Here is a 21,744-nt window from a genome sequence, read left to right as displayed (position 1 = left end):
CGTCCCTTGTGATCCACCAGTGCTTGCACCACCATTGAGAAGTACCCCTTGTGGTTTATGTACTGGTTGGCAAGGTGGTCCGATGCCAAGATAGGGATATGCATTCCGTCTATCGCCCCACCACAGTTAGGGAAACCCATTGCAGCAAAGCCATCCACTATGACCTGCATGTTTTCCAGAGTCACTACCCTTGATAGCAGAATATCAATGATTGCATTGGCTACTTGAATCACAGCAGTCCCCACAGTAGATTTGCCCACTCCAAACCAATTCCCGACTAACCGGTAGTAGTCAGGTGTTGCAAGCTTCCACAGTGCTATCGCCACTCGCTTTCAACAGTCATGGCAACTCTCATCTTGGTACTCCTGCGCTTCAGGGCAGGGGAAAGCAACTCAGAGTTCCAGAAAAGTGGCCTTACGCATGTGAAAGTTTCGCAGCCACTGGGAATCATCCCATACCTGCAACACTATACCGTCCCACCAATCTCTGCTTGTTTGCCAGGCCCAGAATCAGTGTTCAACCGTATCAACCAGCCCCAGTTCCGCCACGAAGTCCCAATTGCCATAGCCTGTGCTTTCAGGAACGTCTGTGTCCATGTTCTCATCACAATCGTCCTCATGCTACCGTCTCTTAGCCAGGTTCTTTACATACTGCAGTATAATGCACGAGGTGTTTACAATGCTTGCAACAACAGCAGTGAGCTAAGCGGGTGCCATGTTTGCTGTGCTATGGTAACCCAGGCAAAAAGGCATGAAATGACTGTCTGCAGTTGCTTTCACGGAGGGAGAGAAGGAGGGGAGAGTGATGACATGTACCTAAAACCTTCTGCGACAATGTTTTTGCCCTATCAGGCATTCGGAGCTTAACCCATAATTCCAATGGGCAGCGGAGACTGCGAGAACTGTGGGATAGCTTCCCACAGTGCACCGCTCCGTGAGTCCATGCTAGCCATGGTAGTGAGGATGCACTCCACCAACATAATGTGCTTAGTAGAGACATCAACTGCATAAAATCGATTTCTAAAAATCGACTTCTATAAAATCCACCTAATTTAATAGTGTAGACATACCCCAAGTCACCACACCTCTCAACAGATAAAGATTTACACTTACAAGTATACAAGTATGACCAGACAGATGGTAAGAGACATGCTTATTCTTTTTCCTAAATTACATACAAAAACATTAGAAGAACATTATTAAGATTGCAAAGTTAAGCATTCAAAATTTAAAAATGCCAAAATTAAGGTTGCCTGTGGCTTCTTGTCTGATCTGTCTCTTCCCTCCCCACCCACACTGGCTCTCAGATTCAGTCTCTGATACAGGCTCTGCATCCAATGTTGGTCATCCCTTTACAACTCCTCCCTATCTCCATGTCCCAGCCTCTTTGCCCAGCCAGTCTCAGTCTTTCTTCCTACCTAATCTCTCCTCACCTCCATTCCTCCCCAAACTGGTTCCTCATCCCAGTCTCCTTGCCCAACCAGTCCGACCTTCTCCTCGAGCTCCCAGTCTTGGTCTCCACACCCAGCCAGTCCCTGTTTCTTGCCTCTCCAGTCCCAGTCTCAACCAAACTTCTTGTTCTAATCCACTCCACTCCTCTTCTTCCCCTCCAAAATCTGGCTTTTTGTTTCCTCTGTATTCAAATCAGACAACTTCTTCCTCCGTGCTACCTGGGTGTCATCAGGGGAATCAGTGAAAGCACAGGAGACACAAGGTCTCTGGGATCAGTTCCCATGCCCAGCTCCATCCTGACTTTGGGATGGCACAGGCAGAGTCTGGTCAGCACTTCGAGCTGAGAAGCACTGTAACATGATCAGCGAAGCTGAAATCTTCAGATATTTTTAGCAGCTGTAATCAAGAAATCTCTAATGAACATGTGCAAATTGGGATTTACGTCAAAGGTTTATAATTTGGCCAAAATCGGGCAGATTTTCACAGAGATGGAAAAGGCACATCCCCTGATAAATTTTGAGTCCTGGCTCCAAAGCATGGAGGTACTAAAGCGTAAAAAAAAAAGTTGCCAGAATTTTTTAACATTGGCAAAACAATGTATTTTTCCTTGCCTCATTCTCAGAAACAGCTCAACTGTTTTGGCTGAAATAAAAAAAAATAAAAATAAAAAAAGCCCGAAGACGACACCCAGCATGGAAAATTTGAGCCCAAAGTGTTAAAGTTTTACAAAGATATAAGACCCTATTTTCAGTTTCTTATAATGCAAAGTGTCCGGCATCTTTAACAACAGACAGGGTTACCAGCTTTACCTACAAGACTATGCCATGCTGTGTGTAGCTTTTTTCAAAATTAATTACCTTTGAAACAAAACTACTTTAAAAACTTCAAACTGTTTACTCTTCACATTGGTTCGGATGATCCCTTGCTCTTGGATAATATGACCCTTCCCCTAATCTACATTTGCATAATAAAGAATGTACAATAGTTCAAAAAATGGGCAAATTAGAGCATTTTAAGCACAGTGAGTATAATTTGAAGTTAAGGACTCTCATAAAATAATTTGCCATATCTTTAACTTCCTTATACTTATGGCAGCAATGCAGGTACTAACTACTGTAAGGTTTCTGCACCATTACCACAATTTATCTTTCCTTTATTTAAGAGTGAGTCTGCCTCTTTGTTCCCTTTCACAGTGAATTATTGAAAAAAATCCAGCAAGAAGTTATTGGAACATATGGACAAGGCAGACTGTTTATTTGTCTTTTTGATGTGTCATTTCTGCTTTCAAAATTCTGCCAAAATAGAACCGTGCATTAACTATTGTATGTTGAACATGCCCCTTGAAATACATGTATCCACTTCTGTGGAATCCAAATTTAAAATTAGAAAGAAAATATATGCCATGTATTTACAGGCTTTCCTATAGCAAACACCACTCTATAATGAATATTTTGGAGCAGTGCATTGAGAAATGCACCTAAATATATACATTTCTCTTTCCCGTAAACCAACTGGCTTCACCCCAAGGAGGAATACTGATCTAAACGACATATTCTAATTTAATTTCTTCATTATACTAGCTCCTTGAAAAACCCAAATCAACACTCTACAAAGAATGCAAACTTTAATTACTTACAAAACCCCATTGTCATGCATCTGTCCTCTATTCCTCAAATTATTTCTGATTATGAAATTGTGCAAAGAAGGTTTTTTTTTTCTAGTCATCATCCTTGTGCTCCCAAGACATTCAGATGTCTAAGAGCCCAGGTCATCACCATGAAAGCTCTTCTAATATAAAACACTGAACTTTGGCATGAATGAATAAATCAGTCAAGAGAAGGAGGATTAAAAGAAACAAACTTCTAATTAGACACAAAAATCTAGGTAATTAATCAAAAAAGAAATTAAAGAAGTATTGGACAATTTAATGAGGTTTTGGTACAGAGTTCACGTCTGAGAATACCACAAAATAACCAGCACTGCTTCTGGTGCCTTGGAAATCCATGAAAGGCCATCTGGGGAGGTGTCAAAACATATGCAAGATTAATGTACTGCCTGCAGTCACTCTATGTGACCACAATCTCTTTGGAAGCATTGGAGCCAGGGGACAAACTAAACCACTGAACCTGAAAGGACTGAATCTGATGGAATTTGATGGTGCACAGGGGTGAAATGTCATTCTTATGTGAGAAAGGAAAAGCAATAGATTTCCCTCATATTCTTTGCACTAAAGAATTCTAACTATATATGGGGCCATGCTTATAGATCACGTATGTGTGCCTTTCCAGAACAACATTTCTTCTTGGGGACAAATCATTAAGAAAAAATGATCCCCCTTAAAAACCTACTGCAAGGGGGTAAAGGCTGTGGGGAGGGGAACTGAATAAAATTAAAACAAAGTAAAATGAAAAAAAAGACAAAATGTGAAAATTGTGTACCTAAATTAAACCATTTATTTTGATCACACTTCTTCACAAACTGAAAGAACACAGGGAATATTTGTTCTAGTTTCATGTAACTATACCTGCGTGCTATGATGCAAGTTTGGTACTTACTTCTTTGAAATAATGTAACCAATTAAATTATTAATTCATTGATTACAGAAAACTCCCAAATAAAATCTTTGTTAGCTAATAGTTAAGGCTGAGAAGTACTACTCTAAACAACATGCTCAATGAAAACAATGTTTTAAAAAACAAACACGCAGTCACCAGCTAAGGTTAAACACACAGTTCTGACATCCGACTTAAATGAAGGCATAGACCACAAATCTGTGTCTGTTAAACAATCTTAAAAAAAACCTCTGCCCTTGCAGTGCTGCCAGCCTCCAATCTTTCATGATTTGTGCCTTTCATAGCTAGGCCCTGTTCCTGAAAAAACCTCTAAATGATAACTTCTGTTATTCTGATACGAAGGACATTTGAAAAGGCCTTCAGAAGTTTGCTGGTTATGGTGAAAGTCTTCTTCCATTTTAAAATGTTCACATATTGACCCAGTAGCAACACTATGTCAATTGCCTTATCTCCTTTTAAATTTGGAGAGTGATATACTGTTAGGCCTAGAAGATTTACACACACAGGAACACTAGCTCTGTGCTGAAAAAAAATTGTAATTGTCACATCATTTATACTGGTGTTTACATATCACAGCACCTTCAAAACCTTAACACATATAGACACATTTTTTAATGAGGAAGAGGGACTGATAGCCATCTCAATCCTACTGGTACAATCAGGAATTGGTAAAATATATATTCTTTTGTATATGGTTGTAGAGTACAGTTTGCTCAACTGTTGTATGATTAAGAGCAGTGCATTCCAGATATTAGTACCCCAAAAACAGATTTAGGGTACCCCTAGAATAGCTCACCTACTAACCAATCTGTTTTCCTGAAGTATGGGTCTCCAGGGTGGTTAAGGAAATACCTGGAGGACACAGACACAGTTTTCTGATAAATGACTGACACAAAGACACTGTTCTTTTCAAAACAAGGCACCTTTTTATTGGTGCAAATAATAATCCCTAATACAATAATAATCTAACACACAAATCTCTTATAGCAAGTTAAAGAACACCCCAAACCATATTGCCTTACAGTTGAGATGATCCTAAGTGATGCGCCCTGCTTATGGTGATCAGTTGTTCAGAGGTCGCTGACAGCAGTTTTAAATGTTCTTTAAATCTTATGTATATACATTCTCTTTACAAATAGCACAACACACACATCTTTATTAACCCAAGCGCACACATACACACTGATACTCATTACATTATTCTGTAATATTGTCTGAGAGACTTACTCCGCGCTTACTGACTGTTTCTCCTGAACTCTCTCTCTGCTTCCCTCTGCTGCTGTGTTGTTTTTACTACTTCTCCCACCGCTGCTGCTGTCAATGGACTGCTCAGGCAAGCTTTGCTCTTCTTCTCTGTCCTTCTTGCCTATCAGCTCCTACTCTCTCCTCCTATCAGCCCACTGACACGCTATCCTGCCAGAACTTTTCAGACACCTTTGATAATATCTTCCTGTCAGATCTTTACTGCACATGCTCACCACCAACATTCTATGCATGCTCACTGCCAGTTCTATTTTTAGCGTGCAGCTGTTGTTTACCTCAGGGTTATGATCTGTTGACCTTTCCCCTACTTTGGTTTTTCCACCAATTCTATGTTGTTTACCTCAGCTGACCTTTCCCCTACTTTTGAAGTATCATGTAGGGTGACCAGATGTCCCGATTTTATAGGGACAGTCCTGATATTCTGGGCTTTGTTATATAAGCTCCTATTATCCCCTATCCTGATTTTTCACACTTGCTATCTGGTCACCCTAGTGTCATGTGCCCTGCAGTTTCCAATGGTGGAGTGATTCTTGCTTATTCAAAAGGAGGTCAGGAATACAAAATGGAATCTGGGGAATTTCTCTGGTATCAATGTGATTACTACTGATGGGATTAAATTGTTTCTCTTGGCTATATAGGGATAAGGATGAGGCAAGAAGTGGCTCTCTCCCATCCAGACCCATCTTTTACAGTCAGTGTACAAATGCCATAGATCAGTGGTCCCCAACCTTTTTCGTCTGGCGACGAGCCACGGAGGACCATGGCAGCGGATGAGCATCCGCCAAAATTCCGCCGACAAGCGGCAATGTCAATAGGCGTTGCCACCAAGTAGTGTCATCTAGAGGCGTTGCCACCGAAATACCACTGAAAATCAACGGCAACACCTCTGCATGACACAGTTTGTTGGCGGCATTTCAGCGGATGCTCGTCCACCGGCCAGTACGCGGGCGCACTTAGATGCCATGGCGCCCGCGGGCACCGCGTTGAGGACCCCTGCCATAGATGGTAGTCAAATACACTAGACAATTTCTATTATTGAACACGCTCTTCTTATGAACACAAGACCTGATGCTGAAAGCAAAACCACACAGCCAGACCCCTGAACCCATACAATACTCCACTGACTTCAATTCACAGGCATCCTGAAGCATATTATGACTTGCAGAACTGGGGGATCAAAGGGCTTAACCCATCACACTCTATCCAAGATGTCCTATTAAATAAATAATTGGTCCCATAATGCCTAAAAAAATATTGATTTATTGATCTCCAAAGCAGTGGTTCTTAACCTGAGGTGCACGCACACCCTGGGGGTGTGAAATGCCTTGTCTGGGGTTTCAAGACATGCCAGATTTTTTTAGACGGTAGATCATCGAAAACAAAAATTAAGCACAAGCACATAAGTACAACTACTTTGTTTCATCAAACCTATGTATTTATTAACATTATACATTTTTTTTAACAATTACTGTAATATACAAACAAAAAATACATCTAGGTTTAAAGAACTGACCTACTTCAACGATTTTTGATAAGGGGTGCGAGAACTATTTTGAGAACCAAAGGGGTACAGGTTGCAGTAAAGGTTAGGAACCACTGCTCCAAAGAGTGCAGTCCCATGCTCAGTATCTGATCATTTCCATATATCAGCGTAAAACACCCAAATATTTGAGAAAGGATAATACCTTTGCAGTAGTCTAAACCCCAGAGTATTATGTATTACCCGTCCCTCTTAAAGCACCTCCAGGCTCAAAAGAATCCCAACACTATTAAATGTGAATGTAGAGAGTTGTCTCAGTAATTAACCTTTCAAAAACGAATTAATGTACAAGACTATATTTTTCAGTTCTAATGTTTTCTATTTTAACAAGTACTGGTCTGTACTTAATATGACACTAGAGTGCCTCCAAGGGCACAAAGGGATTTAAGTAAATTTACATAAAAGAAAATAAAAATGTTTTGGTCACATAATGGTAAAAAGCCTTTAATACAAAAATTCAAGTATTACAACAAATGAAACATTCATTTAAATGCTTGTGTATATTTCAATTTATTATTGATATGATGAAAATTTCATGCACCCCCCATAGTTTATAAAAAACTATAAACACTACTTAACTAAATAATAAATATTTTCATTGTTGAGGTGCTTAGTAGAGCTCCTAAAGAAAGATGATGAAACAACAAGTTAACTAAAATGAAAGATCATCTTAGAGTTAGCTTGGACTCAAGATAAAAAACTAATCCTGTGACTAACACCTACTTGTCAGGACCATGAAAAGTGAAGGTCAAAGTAACTTGTCACGTCCATCTTCCTGCTAATAAAAGACTGTTCTCTACACTATGTTGTCCTGCATTTTTCTCCAATTACTCTAAACAGTCAGGCAAAAGAACTTCCACCACTTGGTTTGGCAAAGTAGTTCAATATTTGTGAACTGTTCCAACTGTGCTCCCTCTTAGACATCACACAGCCAAACTACACACATTACATTTTGTTGAACTCTTCTCAGAAGTCAATTCCTCCATCCCTAATTGCTCTAAATTCCTCCCAACTCTCTATTAATCAGGGCTTGAGAATTCTAGGCTTTACTTTAGGCAGAGTCTCACTTGTACTGAATGAAGAGATTATCACTTACCTAACCCCTGGGCATGATGCACCTGTATAAACTCCACCATGTTGATCACAATTCTGCAGCTCTGCCTACTGCTGTAGTATCCAGATTTCAAGTTCAAGGTAGAACAGATCCTGAAATCCAGATATTTTAGAATGCCACCAGGATTGCATTCTTCTCTACACCTCTGGAACATCTGTCCACTGGTGTCCAGTATCATTTTACTATTTTCTTCAGTTACATTGCATGGCTCTCTAAAGTGATCAACCACATCAACACTGTATGCATTTTTCTTCCCTAAGGAAATCATTGATGACTATATGGACTACTAAATGGAAATTCCCCAGCATCCCTCAGGATATCCTTTGCCCTCTTTGTCACATCTTATCCTGGTTCCTACAAAGTATTCCCCTCTCCCCACCCCGCCCACACACACACACACACACACACACACACACACACACTTTGATCAATTTCTTTCACATATTTTTGATTTTACACCAAAAGCATTCTCTTATCCCTAGAGGCACTTCGTATTTTAGTCCCATCATAATTGCTAGTTCTTTCCAATCTGCTGGGATACTCCTGCTCATTTCAAATCTTATATAAATTCCACTCTAAATGGAATGTCAAATGTTTTGTAAAGCTGCTCTTGCTGATGATCAATAAAAAAAAAAATAAAAAAAAAAAACACAAACCACCTCACCTGAGGGCTTTTATCTATATATAGACTGGTGAAAGAGCAAGAGTACATCCTAACAGGTCATTCATTATTTAATATGTGAAATATATTTCTGGCTACCTCATGCAATTTTAAAAGGTTTTTTATCTATGCTATTTTTGCTTCTGAAACAAGATAACGGAGAGACAGTACATTTCTTACCCGCACTATTTCACAGTCAACATTTAACTCTGCAGCAACAGCTTCAATTTTTTCTCTGCAGACTGAGCCCAGGCTGGTCATGCCATTGTCCCAGTATTTCTTGAGTGTGGCTAAATCTCGGTCACTAAACTGCGTGCGGTCCTGTAGCTGTAAGACAAGAAGTTATGATTAGAACAAGATATAAAAAAAGGCTTTCAGGTGATACTGTCTTGTTCACAAACGAAGTACTTTGGAATCACAAAACCAAAAAAATCACTTCATGGCCTTCCACTTCCTTAGCTTTTCTGTTCTTTAAATTCTCTCATTATTGGTTTCCCTGAAGATGTCAATTTTTCAATCCATTAGATTGGCACAGAGTCCTCTGGGATTCACTTCTGTCGGTGGTTTTAGAACCAACAGAAGTTTTAAACGTGTTAGCATTGTTTAATTCCACCTTATTTGATTTATTTCACTTTTATAAGGTTTCATGAGTAATCATGGGGTTTTTTTGCTTCAGCTGTTTACTTTCTCTTCACCCCATTATGCGTATTATTCCTCAGGGGCAGAGAAAGTTGCCTCATTTTTTTTTTTTGCCAGAACCCTTTTATCTTACTGAAAACTACAATACATGCATAATTCAAAGGATTCCAAGTCCCCTAAAGGGAATCCTTTTATGTTTATATGGTAGGCTCTGGAGTTTAAATTGTTTTCACTATTTTATTTATGATTTACCAAATGTTGTGTTTTGATAAAACTGCACATGATAGTTGACAACAGATATAAACAAGGACACTGGAAAATGATTCCAAGGTTACCTACCATTTCCTTGATTTGTATGGTTGTGTATTAAAAATGTATGTATGTTGTACTGCACTGCAAGTAAAACCATTAGCTCCAGTAACACTTGTTAGTCCAACTATCTTAATCATTGTTTCCACTTCCTCATGCCAACAAATAGATTTGCCACCTCTTGCTGCGAAGAATCTATAGAGGCAGTTACTTTTGAAGTCTACATAAAGAGTTATCAGAAACACATCTGCAGATGCTTAGTTACTTATTATTTACATCAATTACTGGAATTATATATTTGAAACCAAGATATCTATGTCAGAGGAGAAGAGAATTTTCAAATAAAAAGCTATTAAAACATTAATTTTAAAATGAGTCATCAAAATTAGTGGAACCAAAATCATCACTAAGATTTTTGATAGAATCCAATATTGTTATCTACCTCTTTAGTTATAAATCTGCTGTTTTCTCCCTTTTCAAATACATGCTTAACGAGTCATTAAAAGAACTTCAGCCCTAAATTAATATAAAATAGGTGTGCCAAAATATAGTCTGTTTTCTAAAAAAATAATGTCCTGTTTAGAGTGATTATGTAATTCAGCATAGTATAGTGTAGTATTAACAGATTATATTCACTACCAAAAAATACTCCAAATACTCCCTTGCTATGTACAGTTTCATCCATCTAGGTACAGTCAATTCAGAACCTTTCTTCACAATCTACTATTCAGAAATGAAAGGGAAAAGGAAGGCCAACTTCCTCACAGACTCTGTTCTGAGACTGAGGGCTCTTCAAATATCTGAACTGTTCCATTTTTCCCTATGGACTTAATTTGAGCAGAATGACAAAGTAGATACTTCCAGGCCCACTGATCAAATGCCCCCTTTTTTATACCTACTGGGATGGGGTGTTTTGGGCGTCTACAAATGACTGGAGGTATTCTGCCTCATTCTCATTCTGCCTGCCTGGAACAGGTAGGAGGATAAGGGGCAGGCCAGTGACTGAAGGAAGGGAAGGAACTGCTGAAGGTAAGAGTAGGTGCATGATGGAAGACATTTAAGAATGTTTCAGGAAAAACATGGGGACATATAGACAGCTCATAGCTCAGCGGTTCTCAAACTTTTGTATTGGTGACTCCTTCTCACACAGCAAGTCTCTGAGTGTGACACCCCCCCCCCCCCGCATGTAAATTAAAAACACATTTTTTATATTTAATATTAGAAATGCTGGAGGTGAAGCAGGTTTGGGGGTGGAGGCTGACTCCCTGAAGTAATAAACACATGACCCCCTGAGGGGTCATGACCCCCTATTTGAGAACCCCTGTCATAGCTAGTTCAACTTCTAGCCTGATTTTTTTTTTTAAACCTTGATGGTAAAGTAGTACTGCATCTGCTCCTGGGGATACCATAGGAACCATTGCTGCAGCTACTTGCCACTCAGGCAGTTCTACCTGGTCTTTGCCTGAGAGTTGGCTGACAGTAGAGGAGAGGGAACCAGAATTTGTGGATTGTCTTCTAAGTGATTGGCTGCTGGAGAAAAATCCCTGGGAGTAAACCATGCAGCTGTCTTTCGATGTAAGGATTCAGTTCATGGCCATGAACTGATACTACTTTACTTTCTCCCCTATACTGTTGTTCCTTGGGGGAGGAGAAGAGGGAAGCCACTACTGTATCTCAAAAGAGGAGGGTGGAGGCAAAGGAAAACCTCCAGGAGTTAAAATTAACCAATTCCAAGTTGTAGTAAGGCTCAAAGTCCAGTTTAGATATCTGGTTCCCAATGTTTCACAATATTCTAGGAAGACAGTTCTCTTGCTGCAAGGAAACAGAGCAATATGGCAGCTTTTTCAAGCTGAAGGTGCTAAAACACAACCACTGCAAGACATGGCAGGTTCTGTTGCTAAAATTAAACGACCTAACAGTATATACCTACAAGCTTATCCCAGCATTCTATTACCCATAAGAACATAAGAATGGCCCTACTGGATCAGACCAAAGGTCCACCTAGCCCTGTATCCTGTGGTCAATGCCAGGTGCCCCACACAGAATGAACATAACAGGTAATCATCAAGTGATCCATTCCCTGTCGCCCATTCCCAACTTCTGGCAATCAGAGGCTAGGGACACCATTCCTGCCCATTCTGGCTAATGACCGTTGATGGACATATCCTCCATGAATTTATCTAGTCTTTTTTTAACCCTATGATAGTCTTGGCCTTCACAACATCCTCTGGCAAGGAGTTCCACAGGTTGACCACCAACACAACACATAGCTAGACCAAACATCCACTACTAACAGTGTTAGCAGTGGTTAATTTTGCAATAAGGTGAGAATTGGGGGCAGAGTTAAAGTTGCAGTGTACAGTAAATTGTGAGAACAGTAGGATGATTCTGGGGGGGAGGGAGAAGAGAGAAAGTATAGAGGGTAAGTTCTGTTAAGTAACCTAACTTTTCATTTCCTCGCTTTTGTGGGTTTAAGCCAGGTAGGTTATGTAGGTAGCAACCCTAACTACTTACAATAATGTTTTGTGTTTTAAAATATGAAGGAATTAAGTAAGGAGTGTTAACTCTCTTTCCCTGGATAACTTGGGACAGACATTAATAGTGCCAGCAACGCCCCTCTGCCATATACATTGACCAAACCAGACAGTCTCTATGCAAAAGAATAAATGGACACAAATCTGACATCAGGAATCATAACATTCACAAACCAGTGGGAGAACACTTCAACCTCACTAACCATTCAGTGAGGGGCTTGAAGATGGCAATTTGCAACAAAAAAAACTTCAAAAACAGACTCCAAAGAGAGACTGCTGAACTTGAATTAATATGCAAATTAGATACAATTAACTTAGGTTTGAAAAGAGACTGGGAATGGTTGGGTCATTACACTAATTGAATCTATTTCCCCATATTAAAATATCCTCACACCTTCTATGGGTCATCTCGATTATCACTTCAAAGGTTTTTTTCTTTCTCCTGCTTATGATAGCTCATCTTAATTGATTGGCGTCTTATAGTTGGTATGGCTACTCCCACCTTTTCATCTTCTCTGTATGTATAAATATCTTCTTTTGGTGTGTTCTATGCATTCTAGATGAAGTGGGTTTTAGCCCACGAAAACTTATGCTCATATAAATTTGTTAGTCTCTAAGGTGCCACAAGTATTCCTGTTCTTTTTGCAGATACAGACTAACACGGCTGCTACTCTGAAACCTGTCATTAATAGTGTGCTTTCCCTCTGACAAGTTAAGAAATACTGAAGTAGCAATTCAGCCCAAATACCAAATCTTGTTTTAATTTTTTTATATTAATAAATAGAATATTTTAAAGTGATGTATCTGTGGCACTGACATTTACCACAGGGCATTTTTTAAAAAAAGCCCTGCTGTTGTGACCAGAATAATAGGGATGGGCAAGCCAAATAAGACTCCAGTCTGCCTTGAGCAGGGTGCTTGGCCGTGTGTCAATGAAAGAGGAATAGTAAAGACAGACAAGTGAGAGAGAACATTTTGGCATTACTTCCTGGGGGCCACAATGACCTCACACTTGTCTACTGCCTGTCCTTCAGTGCTTATTCTTGTACAGCCAATGTCATCTCCTTTTGCCCTACCCATATGCACCGCGACCCTTTCTAGCTAGATAAGCAATCTCCTATAATTGTTTTTATAGAATTTTTATTAGAGAAATCAAATGACTGTAGTTTGCTCCCTGTCACTGTTAAGCACCACGGACAACAGAAACAAAGTACCTAGTGGGCCACTGCATAAAGAGGAAAAAAAAAAAAAAAGTCTGAACGGACTTGATCAAAGCAAATGTGTCTTAAAATAAAACTGTGGGAAATGCCCTTTGGCGACATCCCTACAGAAACCCTGCTTTTCCACTTACTGCTGCCATGCAGAAGAAATGTAAGAATTTTAGTTTTACCTCCTTGTCAGAAAAAAACTCTAGTCTTTAAGATGCCACTAGCCAAATAACATTTTGCTTCATTTACATGTCAAATCAGGTATTTTAAATTGCTACTGTACATCTCCTTCAAGAGCAAGTATAAGGAACAGCATGCTGGTATTGCTCCTAGGCAGAAGTAGCGGGGACAAGTTTCTTCACCTTACTAGGTTCTTACTAGGAAAGTTTTACATCACAATGGAAATACATGTTTCTCTCAAAACCTTGAAAGGGGAAGCCTCATCACATGACCCTAGAACCCCAGTTCTAGCAAGACCTTTGCGTCTGCAAGCCATCTCTTACTTCTCTTCTGTTTTAACTTCTGTTTCCTCCTCCTACATCTCTGCCACTTTTTGGTCCAAGTCTTTGCTTTATACTTCCAGGTATCAAATGATGGGTAAATATTTACCCCTGGAATTAAATTTATCAGTTTTGTTATCCATATTCTGAAGAGCAGATTTGAGACAGTTTTCTGGTGAAAAGCTTCAATATTAGCTTCAAAAAGCAGTCCTAGGGAGCAAACTGAGTCAACAACTCTGCCAGACCCTGCGTTATATGCTGCTTATACCAAGGGTTCTCAACCTTTTTCTTTCAGAGGCCCCCTCAACATGTTATAAAAACTCCATGGCCCACAACAACTGCACCAAAGAGCTTTACCTTGCAAGAGCCAGTTCCATTGTGCCTGAGTGGCCATAACCCTCATCACAAAGATTAAGTTACCTTTTAGGTATCCTTGGCCCAAATCATTGAGTATCTTGAATAAGACTCCATACATCCGAAGAAGTGGGTCAGACCTCACGAAAGCTTATGCTCTAATAAATGTGTTAGTCTTTAAGGTGCCACAAGTCTCTTCGTTGTTTTTGCTGAAACAGACTAACACGGCTACCCTTCTGAAACTTGTCTTGAAGAGGAGAACACAGACCTTGAATTTGACATAGTATTCAATGGCGAGCCAGTGTAAAGAGCAGATGACAGGTCTGATGTACTCATCACAGACCAAGTTACTGAGGAGATGTGCTAATGCATTCTGTACTAGACTAGATGGAGTTTCTTGAGGACTGACAACTCTGCACTCAAGTAGATAGAATCACAGGGTTAGAAGGGACTGTCAGGGTAATATTGCCACAGTCCACTTGGTAAGTGAGAAATGCATTTTTCAATGATGCCAGATAATCATCTGTTAGGATGAGATGCCATCTCTTGTCCAGCCATGGAAATCAGAACCTAATATAGGTATTTCTGAATTTTGTTTTTATAGCTTAGTAAAATAGACAAACAATATTTTCTCTGGTTGAAAAAGAAAAGAACTAATGAGAAGTGAGAAAATAAGAGGGAGACCAAGATGCTATGGTCTTAACGTGATCCTCCAGTCTGTCAGGATCTCAGTCTTTTTGGTAAACATATTTACACTAAATGTTTTTCATCCCAAAGTCCTTCTCACATGGTGTACATACGATACCAGTGAAGTGCAAACATCTCTGGGATGAAGGGCAGCACCCATCTGTCTCATAGCACAGTTCACAAGAGTAACATGAGCGAAACTTTGTAGGCACAGACACTGAGTCAAAACAACAAAGAAGTGCCATGAAATCTTTTGGCCTAAACTATTGCTTGGTCTGAGGAACGGGAGGTGGTGAAAGAAGGCACAAAAGGGTCTTCATCTCCTTACTCTTGTGTCTACACACAAAGGCTAGTAATAATAGTCCTTGAACTCCCTTAGCATATGGACTGCTTCCAGCTATCACCAGCACCAGTACTCTGACAGGACTGGGATGGGATGGGGCGAGTCTAGTCCCATTGCCCCTGATTTCTTACCCATTAGCCAACAGAACTGTTAGTACAAGGTGATGTTTAAAAGGTAGCAGAATTGTCCTCCAAAATAAATTCCCCCAAAGCTCCTGGAATTCAGGACAAGTTTCCTTGCAGGTCTCCTGCTGCTTTGATGCTTCTCCATGACCCTCACTTGGACCAGCCACACCGTCTGACCCTTAACATACACAGAGAGTAGACAGAACCTCTGTTTTTAAGATCTCATTCATAACACCCACATATAGTAAACTGCATAGACTTATCCCATCTGTCTCAGAAGAAAGAAGAGCAGAAAGGACTCTGCCGAGATCTGAACTTGTATTCAGAGTGTCTCTGTATTCCAACAATGCTTAGCCCATAACCCCTCACATTGAGATTCCATGTTCTAGGCAAAACTTCAATGCTGTCGCTCAAAAAGACCAACTTCTACCCTTGACTGTGGGCAACTATCAGTATAACAGGACTAAGGAATACTAGAATTCCAGTGTCACTCTTGTAGATGGGGTTAAGATAGAGGAGTCTGGTAGTATCACTTCTAGTTAACTTACCGTATTTTGGTTTAATGTGTAGTACAATGTCCATCTCAGAGTGAGAGTGAATACACTAGGAGGAGAGATTTTGCAATACTATCTTGTTTATCTCAGCTGTTGCATCAATACTTTTCTTTTTAAGCTGCAAGGTTAAAAATCCACAACACCCAAAAATATCCAAGCTTTCACCCATATCAAAACACAAGTCTCAATAACCTTAATTACACGTGGAGTAGCAGTAACTGCTATGGTTAAGATTATATTACTGTTTCCATTCTAGTTACTCAATTGTTCAACTTTGTTTTTTCAAATTTTCAGATTTGGGTCTGAAATTTTCCAGGATTTGCTTCTACCTTTGTGATTTCAAAGGAATTTTTAGCAAGAATGATCCAGTCATTTTAAGAAAAGCAAAACACATCACACATTTCTTCAATTTAAAAATAAAAGACCACACTACAGCTGAAATGGACAGGAATTTTTCCTGGTCAGAAAAAAACTTTTCACTGTGCAGCTGCACCTGTATGCCTAGTGCAGCCTTCCTTCTCTGTACATTTTATAAGCTTTGTGAATAAGCTGTGCAAACATAAAAAACAGTTATTCACCTTCTCCTACTGTTGTTCTTCGAGGTGTTTTGCATGTGTCCATTACACTAAGTGTGTGTGTAGCCCATGTACCTGTGCCAGAGGGCTTCCCCTTGCAATGCACAAAGGGGCAGCCATGCCTTCACCCTGGTGTTCCTCATGCAGCAAGCTGAGACTATTATGGGGCAGAGCTGCCCTGTGCGTCATCCAGTTCCTCGTACCGGACCTTTAAATGACAGACTCCGCTGTATTGCAGAAGGAGGGTGGGTCAGGCAACACATCTCAAAGGGTGACAGGTAATCCAAGGTGAGTAACTGTTTTTTCTTCTTCGAGTAACTGCATATGTCCATTACACCAGGTGACTCCCAAGCAGTTTCTGGGGGAGCTAGGAGTCTTAGTTGAAGAGAGGACTCTTTCCTTACGTTAGCATCTTCTCTTGATGTGATTGTAATGTCTAGCAAAAGTGTGGACTGAAGACCATGTTGCCGCTCTATACAGACATCCACGACAGGAACATTTCCCACAAATACCATAGAGATTGAGTGTGCAGAGAGCTTTTCTATAAGCACGATGCCCTGGATCTTGAGCATATAATTCAGCTAGTGATCCAATTGGACAGTCGTACTGTTACAGGATGCCTTCCTATTCATTCTGAGTAGGAGACAGACAACTGAGAAGAGACACAAAAGGCTTTGTTCTTTTCAGATAAAAAGCTCGTGCTCAGCAAACATCCAGAGTGCAGAGCTTTTGCTCATCTTTTTCAGTATGAGACCCTGCAAAGAAGATTGGTAAGTGTATATAGATAGGTGGGGGTGGAATCAGATACTACTTTGGAGAGAAACTTAGGGTTTAGCCTAAACTGTACAGCATTCTTGTAAAAACAAAAACACAAACACTATATGAACAGTCACTAGAGCAGGGATCAGCAATCTTTGGCACGCGGCACGCCAGGGTCCAAAGGTTGCTGATCCCTGCACTAGAGCATGTAATTCCCCCATTCTTTTTGCCGAGGCAATGACTATTAGATAAGCCACCTTTGCAGAAAGATGTAACAAATGGGTAATTAACAGTTCGAAAGGGAGCCCATAAGGGCTAATAACACTAAGTTAAAATCGCAGTATGGAGTAGGGTCCCTGATAGGAGGGAACAATCGTTCTAGGCCTTTAAGAAACCATTAAGGTGGTCATAAGGTTGGAGGATGCAGTCCCATGACGTGAGGGTGAAACTCCAAAATTGTGATCAGGGTGCACTTTTATATAGAGCTGACCACCGAACCTGACTCTTATGTGTAAGAAATAATCAAAAATCTTTTGAATGGTAGATTGCATAGGAGACCCAGAGGATATTTACTCTGCAATTAAATGCCCCAGGTCTAACCCATGTCAGGTGGCTCAGGTTCACGGCGCTCAGGCTGCAGGCTATAAAATTGCAGTGCAGATGTTCAGGCTTGGGCTGTAGCCCAGGCTTTGTGATTTTACAAGGGGGTGAGGGTCCCAGGGTCCAGCCTGGGCCCAAAACATCTACACCACAATTTTACAGCCCCAGAGCCTGAGCCCTGTGAGCCTGAGTCAGCTGATATAGGCCAACCACTGGTGTTTAATTGCAGTGTAGGCATACCCACCCAGATAAAGAAATGTTTCCATTTACTAAGGTATGTAGCACTTGTGGATGGTTTCCTACTTTTTAAGTAGAACTAACTAAAACCTGCACATTTAATGCAATCTCCACTGAAGGAACAAGCAGACAATATGCTCCGATTGACCACAGATGGTGGGAAGGAACTGAAGGATGAGCAGGACGGCTCCACCCCTTTATAGCCTCGGCTCGGAGCAAAGGAACATCAGTGAGCTGACATGGCCACCGCCAGGGCCAGCTTTAGGCTGATTCCCCTGAATCGGCCCTGCACCTGAGAGGGCCCCGCGCCGGTGCCTAAGAGGGCCCTGTGCCCTAAAGAAAATCGCCTAACTTAGGCGCCTTCTTAATTTTTACTCACCCAGCAGCGCTCCGGGTCTTCGGCGGCAGGTCCTTCAGTGCCGCGAAAGACCAGGAGCGAGTGAAGGACCCGCCATCGAAACTATTCGAATCAGGCCCCGCACTTCCTAAAGCCGGCCCTGGCCACTGCTAGAGAAAACTCTCTGGCACCACTACATGAGATGCACCCATCCATTGTGTAACGGACATATGCCATCACTCTAATAACTTTGCATACAGAGCACATGATTGTTCAGTCAAGAACTGGTCAAATCAAAAAGATTTCACTGGCACACTTAAAAGCATCTCTCTTCAGTGAGACTGTACAGAGAAGTAAGGCTATATTCATGAGACTGTACAGAGAAGTAAGGCTGAACTACACTTACATATCCAGCTAACTCAGCCACATAGGGAAAGTTTTTAAGACAAGAAAGAATGAACAGAGGGATATGTTTTCAGGTATGATGAGGACAAATCTCATGGGCACACTTTGGCCAAAATTTTCAAACCTGAATGTTTAAAGGCAGGCATGTCTGTCCATAGCTAGGCAAGGCCATAAGTGCCCTGATTTTTGAAGGTGCTGAGCACCCATAATACATTAACTCTGTGCCATCCACTCCCAGCCTCCTCTCCTCATAGGAGACTTGTCAGGAATGTGTCGAGGAGGCCCTCTGGCAATCTCCAGCCAGCAGAGCAGCCCCCATGAGGCCACTGCATCCAAAGCATGTAACAGCAGCCCTGAGGCTGCTCTTATTGATGCCAAAGGAGGACAAAGGTGGCTTTAATGCACATTTGCTTTCCCACATGGGGTCCTGAGCTTGAAGATCTGACTATATATGACATTTCCATTTCTCCTTCTGAAGACTTATTACAGATGGAAACCTAAAACCATACTGAAATACTTGTGAATATTCTTTTAGAATCAGTGCAATTTATGCATCATGCCATTCAATTAAAATGCAAGCAAGAGAGCAAGTATGTAGGAGTTACTTCAAAATGAACCCTAGTATGTGCCACTGAAAATCCTAGTTTAAAAGCTGATGAAGGGGCTAGTGTTAAAGCTGTATATCATAAGAAAAAATTAGTTGTTTAGATGAAACTACATTTCTCACCTCAATTCCCAGGGTTTGTTTTCCATACCAGGTCCTCCATATGTGCACATACAAACTTGCCACTTATGTACACAAATGACAGAAGCATCAGCATATATAATCCATGTATTTAATATCTAACAGTTTTATTTATTTTCTTCTTCTGTAAATTGCCAATTACTTATATTAGGTTAAAACTCTCAAAGGAAACAGATCTCACAGGAAGCACCAATATGATTTCCTATCTATAGCCAAGGGTATGGAAAAAGACTGTGGTTTTGACTCTAGATCAGTTCCTCAGAAGGGCCTGTGGATACCATTATAGATAGCAGAAAGTCAAATGACATAAGTCTACAAGGAAACATCACAACAACATTTTTTATTAGTAAGAGATTGTTGTTTTTTAAAGGTGATCTACCAAGTATGTGTGTGTATATAGGGGGAAGTATCCTTTTTGTGATTATTTCTTTTAATTTATAATGACATGAAGAGGAACCCATCCGCTGCTTGGGGCAACTTTCACAAACAAACAACGCAATAGGTTTTTTTGCTTTCTTTTAAATAAAAATGTTCTGTCTGAGACACACCAGGAGTGTCAATTCTTCTCTGTCCTTGGAGGTCTCCTTGGAGGACAGATGCGGATTGTAAACTTTCTTAGCCCTTAACTGAAGGGATCGGGTGTTGGATGTTTAATATATTACGTCCCAAGTGTTTCAGATATTTGAATTAAACAGATGTTACATATAGCCTACTATTTTTCTCGAGGCAAAGTTATTTTTTTTCTTTAGAGATAATCTGAGGGTTTGTCCACACAGACTTGTTCCTGAATCATCAGGAACAGCTAATCGGGAACAATTCCATGTGGAGACAACGCATAAGTTTAAAGGCTGCCAGAAATACCACTTCAAATGAAGTTCAGCTGTACACCCTAAATACCTAACACTGTACAGCCTTCTGTTTTTCTCCAATTTCTCTCTACACAACTCTATTTAGAACCCTACCCTAGATTATTCTGAATCACAACACAAAATTAGATATTTTGTTTTCCTACCACATGTTCAGACAAATACAAATTATTTTGTCCTTTTCTTGGATCTCATTAGAATACAATTTGCCATGTTCAAATAGAGAGATTATGTGAAAGATGGGAAACTGCTGTCATTCATTAGACTAGTAAACCTGCAACAGTCGAAAATGGTTTACAAAGCATCTTCAATTGCACTGATTCAGGCTATTTAACAACACAAATTAATATCAAGATAGTTAACCAAGGTTACTAAACAGCATTCTTGGCACACATCATTGTATTTCCAGAGCAGATTTACAGTTACTACATAAGCTAAATTAATTATGGATCTACATCAGCACATTTAGTTCCTGTACATGACAAGCTAATCTACAATCTAAGATTTCATTTCATGTAAATTAAAATGAAATAAAGCAAAATAAATAAAATCAGAAGTATATTTCAAAGCTTATTTCAAGGATTCGCTAAGATTTAGGAGAACAAGAAATTTCTAAAATTAGTTTAAAAGTAATGTAAATGGTAGGTAAAAAGTTTCATTTTGAGGGAGCTCACTTGGAGCGATCTTCATTGCTCTTTCCATTAGCAGGGCTTTTTTTAAAAAAACAAAATGAAAACAAAATCTTATTCTGCATTTCTAAAGAGCTGTGCTGAGCTATTTTTCACACCATTGGGTTTCCCAGTTGCTCTTTGCGACATCAGTCTGTCACTAGAATTATTCTACCATTGAAAATATAGTGCATTCTGACTTACAGAGGGAGGACTGCTAATAGCAACTTTAAAGTATCTTACTATTACATTGTTTCTGAAACTGAATGATGTAAATTATGCAAACTGCTGTAAAACAAATTAACTTCTCTGTACATAGCAGTAATGAAAGCCAAAGCAGAGACATACAGACAAGTTAAACCCACAGTATAAAGACCCCCTCAGCTTTCTACCCCTAATGAAGTAGCCCATCAGAAGACAGAGATCTTGCCATGGGCCCCAAACCCCACCATATATATAAAATAAACTTGAGGTTTTTGATTAGATGGGAAGTGAATGCCAGAGCCAAGCACCTCACCACCAATCTTGTGATGCTTAACTCTAGGGACTGTAACTCCAATCTTCACAGGAAAACAATGGTTTCTGAGGCCATTACACAAAACTCATCCATCCTGACATTGTATTTATGTCACACGATTATTCCCCAGGAAAATTATGCCAGAGAATATGTGCACATTCCAGCAGTAGGAAATCAGGA

The 21,744-nt window shown here is 40.1% G+C and overlaps 1 protein-coding gene across 15 annotated transcripts in view; it reads right to left on the bottom strand.

Moving 5' to 3' along the window:
- The window catches only part of HDX (highly divergent homeobox), an 82,302-nt gene that overhangs the window by 24,182 nt on the left and 36,376 nt on the right, over positions 1-21,744 (bottom strand). For all 15 annotated transcript variants that reach the window (XM_039488354.1, XM_039488353.1, XM_039488357.1 and 12 more), the window contains one exon: positions 8,783-8,929. In XM_039488354.1, coding sequence (XP_039344288.1) covers positions 8,783-8,929 — 147 coding nt within the window. The remainder of the gene's footprint in view (positions 1-8,782; positions 8,930-21,744) is intronic.

The sequence above is a fragment of the Mauremys reevesii genome, linkage group 9 (genome assembly GCF_016161935.1).
Source record: "Mauremys reevesii isolate NIE-2019 linkage group 9, ASM1616193v1, whole genome shotgun sequence".
In the NCBI taxonomy this organism is placed as follows: domain Eukaryota; kingdom Metazoa; phylum Chordata; order Testudines; family Geoemydidae; genus Mauremys; species Mauremys reevesii.
This window is presented reverse-complemented; position numbering and strand designations above follow the sequence as displayed.